Source organism: Danio rerio, chromosome 14 (genome assembly GCF_052040795.2).
Source record: "Danio rerio strain M-AB ecotype USA chromosome 14, GRCz13ab, whole genome shotgun sequence".
Taxonomy (NCBI): domain Eukaryota; kingdom Metazoa; phylum Chordata; class Actinopteri; order Cypriniformes; family Danionidae; genus Danio; species Danio rerio.
The window spans coordinates 43,292,501-43,305,745 of NC_141034.1; the positions used below are offsets into that span (position 1 = coordinate 43,292,501).

The 13,245-nt window shown below is 36.7% G+C and overlaps 1 protein-coding gene and 1 long non-coding RNA gene across 4 annotated transcripts in view; one reads left to right on the top strand and one right to left on the bottom strand.

The window, feature by feature from the left end:
• The window catches only part of LOC147834015 (uncharacterized), a 262,202-nt gene that overhangs the window by 67,028 nt on the left and 181,929 nt on the right, over positions 1-13,245 (top strand). The window lies entirely within an intron of this gene.
• glra4a (glycine receptor, alpha 4a) overlaps positions 1-13,245 on the bottom strand; it is a 71,681-nt gene that overhangs the window by 17,837 nt on the left and 40,599 nt on the right. Inside the window, 4 exon segments of one of the 3 annotated variants that reach the window (NM_001442103.1) lie at positions 3,694-3,776; positions 6,532-6,755; positions 9,265-9,332; positions 11,082-11,215. In NM_001442103.1, coding sequence (NP_001429032.1) covers positions 3,694-3,776; positions 6,532-6,755; positions 9,265-9,332; positions 11,082-11,215 — 509 coding nt within the window. 3 annotated transcript variants of the gene reach the window in all.

Consider the following 13,245-nt stretch of genomic DNA (forward strand, 5'->3'; position numbering starts at 1 on the left):
TCCGGCATCCGTTCTATCTTCAGGGATGTGTCCTTTCTACAAAAGGTGATCCCAACCCTCGGCTGCGTCCCGACACTTGTCAAAACAGTGTTCAGTGGGCCCTTTCAAAGCCCTAAAAAGGTGCTCTTGTCTAATCGGAAATGATTACGCCCTCTGTAAGCGCTTTGATAGACCATAAACCTGCCTGTCTTCCTGTGTGTCTCTTTCTGTCTGACCCTACTGCTTAAAGGAGGGCAATTTTAACTGGCCACGGACGAGGGCTTTTCCACTCATTGGATAAATACTGTAGACATACAGAGGACACAGAAAGGACAGTAAAACACGCTGTCTGAGTGTAGCACGTCCCCTAAATCTTTTAAACCATATGAGTCACTGAATATACTTCAGGTGCTCTCTGTGTTCGTGACACGTGAGTGGGCATTTAAATCAAATAATCCATGAGACAAATCCTGATGTCAAACTAAATGGCGTCCATTTCTGCATTACACGCATGCCTCGTTTGGCTCTTTTTCATGGTTAGAAAAGGGGGATCTTTTGTCTCAGGGAGGTGGAATTAAAAGCCTTTCGGGCAACTGGGGTGGGTCACATAATAAAGGGCAACACAAAATGAAAGTTTCATTATTGATATCCTTTAAATTGGTTCTAGGAGTTAAGATGCTATCGGCTCGGAGGGCACTGGGGTGGTGAATAGTCTATTTCTTTGCCTCCCTCTTTCTTTTATCAAGGTAATAAGGAAGGACACTTTACGCACCGCTTTAAAACTAGGATGCTGTATCTGTGACGCTTCCTTTTTGGCTGATTTTTTTTTCTTTTTTGTGCAGTGAGACATAGAATTTGTTTTGAGGTATTGTTGTTTTTTTCTAATCCTATTATGCTCAGGGTTACACAGTGGAAATATGAGCAGTGGAATTGAATTACTTGACTGGATGTATTGACGGCAACAGTTCATGGCAAATATGTCAAAGACGAGACGTCCCGTTTTGGTTTTTGCATTAAATTACATTCACAAATAAGATTATATGTACATAGAGAGCTTATGAAATGAGAAGAAAGTGTCTGTTTCTGATGAAACTGATTGCAACAAAACATTTAAGTTCAAAAACTAATCTATATGAGTACTGTGAACTTACACCAATTTGAGTAAAAGAAGCACTTTGAGCACAGTAAAACCCCATAAATGAAGAGAACTCAAACCAACTGAGTACTGTAAAACCCTATAAGTTAAGGCAACTCAAACTGTTCCAGGAAACCAATTGCAACAAGCCATTTGAGTTAAAAACTAATCCATATAAGTACTGTGGCCTTACTATTTAAATTTTAAGTAATGAGGTATTTAATTAACTCATTACCTTCAACACTGAGTTCAAAACTCTTTTCAAATGAAACTTTCAATCAATTTTTAGTTAACTACACTCATTTCATTCAACATACACTCATTAATAAAGTTGACTGGGTTTTACAGTGTAGCTGTTTTTGCCTTATTGACTTCCATTATATGGACATTTTTGATTGCAAAGCCATGACAAGCTTAGTTTCTGGCTTTATATGGAGTAATGTGTGTGAAAACATCGAACTACATAACAAAAGGGTAGTAAATTAAACAATGGTCAAGGGTTAATGGAAAATGAAACAGACATGTACTTTTATGAAACAATTAGTGATTAGTGATTAGTGTCTTGCAGACAAATGCTGGGTAAAACCTGCACTCTGGTCTTTACACTGTCTTTATCTGTATTTATCTGTATCTGTAATCTGTATTTTGCAAGTTATTCTTGCTAAATGCTGTATGCCTGAGAAAATATTTTGTATATAAGGTATTGTTGCACTGAATCCTGTGGCTGAACTATTTTAGTACGATGCATCATTTGGGAAAAGAAGGATGTAGTGATGAGAGTTTCCCAAAACAGTAGTTTCTCTGTTGCAGATCCGCCATTTGAACCACGTCATTATAATGTAAAATGTCCATAATGATGCTCTAAACGGGGCGGAGTAACTTCTTTAGAGAAAATCCTCATCATTTTTTTGTGCAAAGTCATTTGTTCTACAAGCACATGCATTAAAAAAAATCCAATATAAATTTTTTGTAAAAACATGCTCTCGCTTTACATATTAAAAAATATATGTAAATGGAACACACAGGGCCTATGTTTTCATTAGAAATATTATTGAGAAAATGCCATATTCTTTTCTAAAACATAAAACAACTTAGCTAACACATATTATAATCTCATATATAAATAATATAAATCCTTAATGGGTGTAATTTACAGTAGGCTATTTATTAAGAAACGAAGAAAACTCCTACTTAATATTACTACTACTAATATTAATACTACTACTACTACTACTACTACTACTACTACTACTACTACTACTACTACTACTACTACTACTACTAATAATAATAATAATAATAATAATAATAATAATAATAATAATAATTATTATTATTATTATTATTATTATTATGTATCTATTATTATTAAGTAAGATATTGTTTATTTATTTATTTATTTAAACTACTTTTACAATTTGACACATTCAGACCACTGCAGAAATATTCTAACCAACAAATGTCATATACAGTACAGATGTATTTCTTAATAAGTAAGCTACAATAAGCTAAAAGCATTAACATATGTCATATATTTTTGTTTTCACAAGCTTTGGAGACGTAACGTAAATTCCTCTTTTAAATAATTGGTCACCTGTAGCTTTCATCATGAGCCACGGCCGTGTTTAAAATGGCATAAATGTTTTTTAAGTGCACTGTGCCGGAAATGCAATTGACAATATAAAGACCACTGAATCTAATTTGTAAAAAAATACTTTGAAAGTAAATTACACCTAAGAAGATGACCTAGAAATGGCTTTTAATGTTTTTTTTTTTTTTTTTTTTTATCATTTCAACTTTAAATATTGGAATGGTCAATTGGAGTAGGGCATGGAGGATAACTGGGAATAGAACACAAAACTATGTTTCTAACTACAGCTCTAGAGGTGTATAGTTGCAAACAAAAAAGTTTGCGACACATTTTGCGAATGTTTGTTGGAACGACATATTTGGAACACCAAAGCAACAAACTATGTTTGTAACAACTGCAACTTGCGACCTTAGTTGGCTAACGATGGTTTCCAAAATGCACCTCAGAATAGGTTTTTACTTATTTATTTTTTTACAGTTTGTAATGTGTCAAAAAAACTGAAATATAAAGCTGTGTGGTACTTGGATAACATACTATGGATGTTTGGATAATTTTTTTAAGTCAATTTCCCCAAATAATTTCAATTTATTAAATAATCCTGATAAAATGTATAGTTGTTTTTACAGAATTATCAAGCAGTGCAACTGTTTGATTGCCAAACCATCATAATAAACACATTTCTGAAGGATTGTGAAGTCTGAAGTAAATGCTGCTGAAAATTCATTGGCCATCACTCAACTCACTCGTAATTCATTTGAATCATTCTGAAATATGTTCATCATACGAAACAATATACACAGAATGTCTTTTAATTACGTGCATGAGTTAAACGTTCCCTGTCCTTCACCCTCATGGTGATTGCTATCAGTGCATACATTAAAACTCCATATCATCGTCAGAAGAATCGAATGCAGCAAAGTGTGAAAAGGGGAAAGGAGGCATGGTGGGATGGGGAGGGAGAAATGAAGTGAAGAATAGAGAAACTCACAGCTTTCTAGCTGCATGGTACAGGTCTGAATGTCCATTGGGAAATTCTTCAAGTCCATGGGACAAGACAGGATGAGTGTTAGCCTGAGACAGAGCGCAAAACAGGAAAGCAGAAAGTGGGAAACCACAAAGGACAGAAAATAGGTGTTAAACAGAGAAGAGAAAGATTGACAGAGAGTTTGCAAGGAGGAAAGGCTGATGTTAAGAGCATTACAAGGATATACAATGCGAAAATAACATTTACGTGATCACATATGCATCTTTTCCTAATAACCAAAGTGAACGTACCTTCAGATGTCATGAATGTGGCCCATGTTAGTTATGCATTATTTTCATATATACATATATATATATATAATAAATTTAGATTTTTTATAAGATTTGAATAGCTTGTTCATGAGCAAAGTAGTAACCTAATGTGATCTTTTGAATTAATTGGTTAATCTTGTTTAAAATATCTGTTTTTGACTAAATTATATGGTTAAAGTTGTTGATAACTGACTGGAGGTGTAGATTTTAAGTGAATAGCAACTTAAATGCTGGCCTGTCAGTGACGCAAAGCCACTGCTTTTTTAGAAGAAGATGTTGAATAAAGGGCATAAGTCAAATATAGACTACTTTCTTTAAGGGCAGAAAAGCACCAGTAATCAAAATGCCAGTTTATACCGTCTCTGCACAAGTTGAGATCAATATGGCCGTACCCCTCATCTTTTTGATTTGTGATTACAGAGTGAATTGCTTTTTTTATCACATGAGTATTTTTTATCGGATGCCATACTGGTAATAGCAAACTAACTGCCTGAAAGTGTTTTCTGTATTCTTATTCATTGTATTGCTGACACGCTATAGTTTTATCCGTGAATAACAGTAGGCACTATTAGAAAGTTTGGATCAAGGAAACAGTGTAATTACTTGTTGTAATCTAGTGCCTTAGAGAAAGAAATAGCCAGCGGTGCCTTTTATTGAAGAGCCCTTTTTTATTCAAGCCCCAAAATATCTGCCGTACACTTACTGATGTGAAGACCTTTGTTGGCTCTTCAGCATGTAATTATTATTCCACTGTAGTCAGTTTTTGTAAAAGGAGGAAATGTTTTTTTTTTTTATTATAATTGGAACTGTGGTTTACAATAAGCTGTGGTCATGTCTTTAAAATGTACTCACTCTCACGTGGTCCCAAACCTTTACAAGTTTCTATATTCTTTTGAGCACAAGATATTTTGAAAAAGCTGAAAACCTGTAACTGTTAACTATCATTGTTAGAAAAACAAATACTGTGAAAGGCAATAGTTACAGGTTTCCAACTTACTTCAATTGACCTTCATTTGTGTTTAACAGCAGATAGAGGCTGTTTCTCAATTACAAGAACGCAGAGAAAAGACTCCTGTTCTTGTGGAGACTGTTCTTGCCAAGTTACCTCGAAAAACAAACTTGGGAGACCGCAAGAACAAAGAACGCATCCTGTGAGAAATTAGATGCTGTGTTCTTCCTGATGATCACATGATTTTCACGCTTTTTAGCTGAATATTATTTAAACATTACAGCATTCATACAACAATTTATTGTATTTCCCCTTTTTCACAATATATACTATGCATAAAGACCTTATATATGGATTGCACAATATAAATACAAACAATTTTAACATGAGTTTCAGCAAATAAACACCCTAAAGGCTGATTTATATTTTTGCGTCAAGCGCCTGTGTGCCTTGCACACAAATGTAACTACATGTCACAGCAACGCATAGCGCAAGCTCTGTGATTGGCTGGCTTGATACTGGTGAAAAGCATGGGCGGTGCTAAGAGTTGCGAGTCTGATGTAGCAAGTGTCGAGTCCTGTGAAAGAGCTCCAGATGGAAACTTTTGTTTTTTGTGTACCTTATGGGTAAAATTGTTGCTCGTCCCCGGTTCCTGCCTCTGAATGAGCGAGTTCAGAAAAAACGAAATACCCATGAAGAAACTTGATACAAAGAAACATAAAAACCTACCGCCAGCTAGTGTTTCGGAAGTGTTACTGCAGAGCAACATAAACAGCATGCAGAAGTATAAATGCATAAACCAGTATAAGTAACAAGTATAAACCAGCCTTGAATTTGTTTATGCCTTTATTAAAAATTTTCACAGTATTGTTTACTTCCACCATCTCATTTAGAGAAACTCCTGAGATAAATGAGCTAAATCCCTGAAGTTTAATAATAAATCTATATAAAATGCTGCGCTGCCCACCTCATTTATTCAGCCATAGTGACTTCTGGTACTTGACTTCTGGACGCAACCTCGATATTAAGAATGCATCCGGGATCTTTCACGTGTGCTCCGTTCTTATGGTTTTAAGCTTTGGAATTGGTCTTTGCCGGTTGATGATGACGTTACACGAGAACACGAGGACACAAGATTGCTGAAGAACGCATATTGAGAAATGGATTTGGCACAAGTGTGCATTGTTTAATTATAGTTTGTACAGTAGATTTTATACATTTCAATATAACAGATTTTTTCAAACATTTACGTTTAAATAATCACTTTAAATGTATACAGCATATTTACAATATTAACAAGTTAATGCTTGCCAAATATGGGGATTGTAAAATGATTGTTTGGCCAAAAAGATAATTCGTATTAGAGGAATTTGCATTACTTTCAACAAATTTTTGTAAAGCATAACATAACATCTCTCACTTTATGTATTTTGTTTTTACTTTGATCAAATAGTGAACTCAATAGTGGTAATTGTGGTATTATTTTAAGTCACATTGCATCACTATTTTTCAGAGATGTTTTAATAACGTTGCAAGTTCTTATTTTTCTCTATTAAATCTCTTAGACGCTTCTCTGCTCACCTGATGCTGTAAAGCACATTCCCATTCTGAAAGATCCTCAGCAGCTTGTTGTCTGTGGTGACTTCATGGAAGTTGGCACCTTTCTCATTAGCAAAAAACAAGTCAGGTTTCCATATGGAGTCCAACATAGAAGGGTCCAAGTCTAGAGATGCATCGGGATATTCACTGTAGGCCAGTCTAGGGTCGTTCCACTGCTGCCGTAGAAAGACGTTTAGCCTGTAATCCTGGAGTAAGAGAAACAAATGAAGTAAGTCCTGGAATCTTGTAGTTCAATTTCTGAACTGCTGAATTATTAATGTACCTTTTAGTCCTAATGTTCTTTTTAATTGCTAACCTAATCAAAAATGCTCTTGACTTGCACGTAAATATCTTGTGCTCCCTTGGCATTAATTTTCGTTGTAGGTCTTCCGTTTCTGATGACCTAACCTCCAGGTTAACTGACTAACAGACCATTAACAATGGCAATCTGTAACGGTCAACTGAAACATTCTGCTGACTGAGACATTTAGTGCTAAGCACAGGATCTAGTGGATGGGTATATCACCTTTTCATTTTCCCCCTGAAGATTCTGGTCTTCTTTCAATTTTTCATTTTAATTGCATAGTGGACAGTTCATTATTAGCACATCAACTGACCCATTGGACTCTAAACTTCTAAGTGATGTGCTCCTTGAGACAGGGACAAGTCAGCAAAGTGACTAAACCTCACTCAACAGAAATACATGTGTGGCATATTGCTTAAAAGAATATATTTTATGTCAAGGTCTGAGCTGCATGGAAAAACAAGCTTAATGCTGAATCTTTGCATCCAAGCAAAAGTAAACCAGTGTTGTGAGATACCACATCATGATTTTGCCAAGTATGATGCGATCCTGGATTAACATTTATGTTGATCCTAGAACATCATTGTTGTAGGAAAATGTTATTCATACCTATTCCCTACCCCTAAACCCAACCATACCTGTAAATAATTTCCAAAATCAGAGGGGAGTAATAGATAACAATCATGCAGAGAGCATAAACCTAACCGTAAAACTAAACTTAACATAAACAGTAAACAGATCCCTTAATTCTGATTGGCTGATTGGAATGTTGTTCCAGGATCAACATAGATCATAGGTCTCTGCACAGTTTTGCTCCTATCTCAATCAAATACAGCTGATCCAACTAATCAAGGTGTTCAAGACTACTTGAGACTATTAAGGAGGTGTGAGTTGGAGGTGGTTGGAGATAAAATATGCAGAGCTGCGGCCCTCCAGGAATTTTAGGGCCTACTCACACGATGCCATCCGTACCGTGCCCAGGCCCGTTTCCCGGATCGTTTGAGAAGTGTGAGTGCGCTGAATCGGGCTCAAGCACGGTTCACTTGGCCGGCCCTGGCCCGGTTGGAAGAGGTGTGCCTGAGCGCGGATCACTCGGGCTTTAGGTGTGTGTGAGTGCAAAACGCGCCAAAGCCCGAAACTGAAAGCGATACGTGACTTTTAAGGGGTTGTTTCATATGGATTTATTAATCATTCTTACTGTTCAGTGATCGCAAACTGCCGTAGTTTATTAAAGACACAAACCCCTCACTGCACGTCAGCTGCGTGCCTTCAGCAGACCTCCTCAATCCAGCAGCATGAGAGCTTTATGATTGTTTATGAGCGCCAAAAGTTGCAGATCTGTCCGGTGAAATATCTGACTGCGTGTCACCGCATCCCTAAGGACTGTTTGGCGAAATATTTGACTGCATGTCACTGCATAACAAACGACTGAAAGGATATAACTAGAGAAATCTCCACTGTGCTACTGGGTGAGAGCGTATGGCAAGCCGTTTTAGCATTTAAACCATGTTCTGACTATCCATAAATATATTTAGAGATATCTCTAATTATATTTTGACTTGTCATAATTATAATTCGACTAGTCAGATTGGAGATATCTGCAAATATATTATGACTGACTAGTCATATTCCTCCATTGACCTCCATTGAAAAATATTTGCAGATATCTCTAAATAAGTTTTGACTAGTCACAATTGTAATTAAAGATATCTCCAAATGAATTTTGACTAGTCAAAAATCCACTTCAAGATATCTACAACTGTAATTCGACTATTAGTAAATTAATTGGAGATATCTTCAAATATATTTGTAAATATCTCTAAATATGACAAATTAAAGATATCTCCAAATGTATTATGACTAGTAAAAACTAAGTTAGAGATATCTCTAATTACAATTGTTACTAGTCAAAATTCATTTGGAGATATCTCTAATTACAATTGTGACTAATCAAAACTCATTATATCTGAGATATCTGCAAATATTTTTCAATGGAATTCAAGGGATATAATATATTTGCAGATATCTCCAATCTGATTTCGTACTAGTACAATTGTAATTGCAGATATCTCTAATTGTCATTCTGACTAGTCGAATTATAATTATTCCTAGTCGAAATATAATTAGAGATATCTCTAAATATATTTATGGAGTCAGAACAAAGATTTAAATGCTAAAAAGGCTTGCTATAGAGAGCGCTTCTCACTAAACAGAGCAGCAGCGATGACGTAAGCGTGCCGAGGCCCGATATGGTGTGAGCGCGGGCCGTCGGGGGAGACGGGAGGGGGGACAAGCGTGCTTTGGCCCGGTTCGAGGCAACTGTACCTAGTGTGAGTACGGCCTAAAACCACTGACATAGATGTTAATCCAGGAACATGTCCTACTTGGTGAAATCAGGTTGGCAGACATACCATTGTTGTCTCAGTAATAGATCCAAAACTGTTGATGAAGATGTTACAGGTGACGTTTACTGGTGGTCCTGTGAAATCAGAAGAGAGAAAAGCTTATTTTGTTTACAGGAGAGTGAATAAAAGTAGAGTCTAGTGGGACTACAGACACAAAAGTTCTGTCATTTATCCTCCCGGTTTTGTTCTTTGGTGAAATGAAGGAAAAAAGTACTAAATTCTTGTTCTTCATATAATGAAAAGAGATTGTGACTAGATACTGTCAACCTTCAAAATTGAAAAAATCACAATCAAAGCAGCATAAAAGTGATCAGGTCAATCAGGTTCTTTATAAAAGATGTTGACAGGTCTGTGTTGGTTAAGATCTAAATTTTAACATGATGTAAAGTAAATCAAATGAGCTCATAATTAAATTGTGTAACTGAAATCTTGATTTCTAAGCCATTAAGAAAACAGACAAAACCACTTCATTCACGAGTTTGATAAGCTTTTTTGTGAAGCTTTGAGTGAAAAGACTTTTTGAGAGGGAAATCTTTCCTGAGAGGAATATCCTCATTTGTGTTCTGAAAATTAAAAGTGTTTGAAACAAACGTGAGAGTGAGGAAAAAGCAGAATTGTTATTTTAAAGTGAACTTGCATGTTACATTTAATAATTGATAATACCCATACCATGCAGACTGTAGATGTATCCTACACATAGAGGGGGGAAAATAGGCATTGAACATGTCAGGTTTTTTTTCCTGGGAATAATATTTCTAAAGGAGCTGTTGACGTGGAATTGAACCAGTTTTTGGTAAAACACCCCAAACAATACATACATACAAACAAACATAAATTTGAAAGGAATATCTGAAAAAATGTATTCTGTGTAATAACAATGAAATAACTCAAAGAGAAAGTACTGATCTACTGAAATGCATTTATTTAATTTTATATAACAGGTTTTTTTTGGTGATGGCAGCTTAAAGACGCTTCCCATATAAAGAATGAAGTCAGATAAATTGCTCAGGTGTGAGTTTTTCACAGACTTCAACAGAGTGTACAAATCTTGATGGTTCTGTGGGTCTCGTCCATCAAATCTGATCTTTATTTTGTATTATATTTAGGATTCAAGTCAGGTGATTTGGCCGGGCCATTCTACAGCTTGATTTTCTTTCTCTGAAAGCATTTGGGAGTTTCCTTGGCTGTGTTTTGGATCATTGTCTTGTTGAAATGTCCACTCTGGTTTCATCTTCATCATCCTGCTAATGTCGATGTTGGACTGAAGCAGCTACTATTCATTTTCAATGACCAAGGGCAGAGCGTTGCTGAAGAACTACTGAGAGTTTTCAGCTGCTATCTGGTCTTTCACTGCCTTTCTACACCTCCCTTACTTCATGTGTTCAATACTTTTTACCCTGCGTCATTTCATTTTATTACACATAACTTCATTTGTAAACTATTTAGATTTGTTTTCTTTGCATATATGGACTGGTTCGGTTGTTACCAAAATCTGGTGAAAATTTCAAGTCAACAGCACATTTATAAATGTGTTTTTAGAGAAAAATGGTGAAGTGTTTAATGATTTTCCATGCTGTATAATTAGTATGATCTACTATTTATGCTTCATTTGTAATGTTTTTGTAATTTTTGCACCCTGACCCTTGTCGACATGTACTACAACATACTCATTGTTTGGTCCAAACCCCACCCAACCCCAGTCAGGTTACCGAAGTCTGTCTGAGTTCCCAGGAGCCACTACTGTCAAGCTGCTACCAGTTTTCACTGCAGGTCGGGTTGCATAAATCCCAAACAAAAGCCTGTTTGTTTACATTTTGTCACACCTTTGAAGTTGGGTCTGATGCGAGCATCATAGCCGGAGGTTCGTCCCATCAGCTTGTCCAGAAAGTCCGATGGGGACATAGGCTTCTGGGCTGGCCTGCTGGAGGACTTTATCTCCTCTTTACAGGAGCCCAGTCTGCCAAAGATAGAGAAAGCAGAGAGGAAGGGATATAGAAAAGAAGCCAGAAAAATAAACATGAGAAAATGAACAATTGATACAGTCAGTAATAATGAGAGAGAAATGCGTCATGAATCATTTCAGCACATCTTTTATAAAGAGATATTCAAAAAAGACTAATCTAGCACAGAATTCAAAACTTCTGCTTGTGTTTTGCAATCCTGGTCTTTTCCAGAGAGAATAAAGAGGCATAATGCATTAAACATACATTCTCCATGCTGCATTTTTTTTTTACAGAACCCCGTCACAGTGATCATGGCAAAGAAAAACCAAGCGCCCTAAACCCCTAGGCAGGGGGAGGCATTGTGTCTGACAGACTGATGGCTCAATTGAAATGCTGTGAATGTCACAGTTTTGGGAAGACTTCTTTGATTCCAGTTCCAGCGGGATTCAGTCTATGCCTGACAGACCTGCCAGGGGCTGGAGCAAGCGGATCCCAAAGGCAGCAGCCCCTGGATTCGACTGGATCTTTCTCTTTCTTGATACTTCAGAAGAAATGTTTTCTCCATGTGCTTTTGATTCAGTTTTAAGCAGATCAGTCGTGACCCAGCCTCCATCCCTTGAGGAGCGGTGGGTCATCAAACTGCCTGCCTCCTCCCAAGACTTTCTGACCAGGGAGTTTTTTACAACAGAAAATGCAGGCTGATTTTTAGTTGAAGCTCCCAGGTGAATAACAGCACATGGATTGCATAGTGTTTAGAAAAAAAAAGTGCAACCAGGGGCTGTGTTCTCTCCCGAAACCTTGAAGATATGAATCTCTCTTGGAGTGAGAAAAAGTCCAATATGGGTTTAAATTTGCCTCACAGGCTCCAGGGCTTCCTCGTCATCCAGTTCAACTCTTGTTTATCCGTAAATAAGAGAGAGGCTGTTAAATAAATCACCCCTTCCCCCCACACACACGCACACTTTTTCATGTGGTCCAACAGCCTTAGAAAATCTGGCTTTTCACTCGCATTCCCTTCATTTTCATCGGGTTTTCTGATGAGATCGTGCTAGAGCTGAACATGCATTTTTAAAGAGATGCAGGAGAAGCGAGGCAGCAATCAAGTTTGTTTCTCAGCCTTGAGTGTCAGACTCACGTTTGCATCCAAGCACCATCAGCATCAAATTGTGTTTATAAAGCTCACAGTCCCATGGCTGAAACATGCCAAGTTCATATCTAAGTCTTTCTGAACTTGGGAAGCTTCATTCTGTCAAGCTTTTTACAGCTTGGCTTACCTCTTTCTCCTTTTCACTAGGAGGGAGAAGCCATTTTTTACTTTCTCTCTTTCTCACCTAAACAATCAATATGCTTCTTAACACCACTGTGTGTTATGGACAGTCCGATTACATTCTAATCCTCAGTAAAATGGTTTATATAATATGTGGCTCAGGGACAAAAAGAACAGTAGCAATGGCAAGAAGCCATGGCAAAGGTCCATTGCTTGTGTTTGCACTGGGTGTAATTCGTGGTTTCTGTTGTTTTGGCTGTCTGGTGTTCAGCATCACTTCAGATATTTCAAAGAGAATATGCAGTAGCATTTGAAACACCAACCTGTCATTTCACAATAGCGTAGACAAGAGTGTATAATGTGGAAAATATCCTTTGTGAAGCTGAAGTGGGTGTACTTGTATTGATATACATTTTATAGTACATATATGAACATAATCTGTACACTTTCAGATACACTTTTGCCTTTACACAACATCAAAAAACAGTTTTCAACAAAAACAATCTTTATTTTCTATAAACTCTTTGCACGTCATGATTTTGCAAAGATTTTTTACAGCTACAGTTAAAATCAGAAGTATTAGACTCCCTTTGAATCTTTTTTTTTTAAAATATATTTCCCAATAGTTATTTAACAGAGCAAGGAAATTTTCACAGTATGTCTGATAGGGGCGTCAAAATGAATTCTTTCTTCGGTGCACCGCGATGCATATGAGGACAATTCAGTATCGGTTTAGTAATAATCATAACTGGTTATTATGTACTGATGTCATTTATC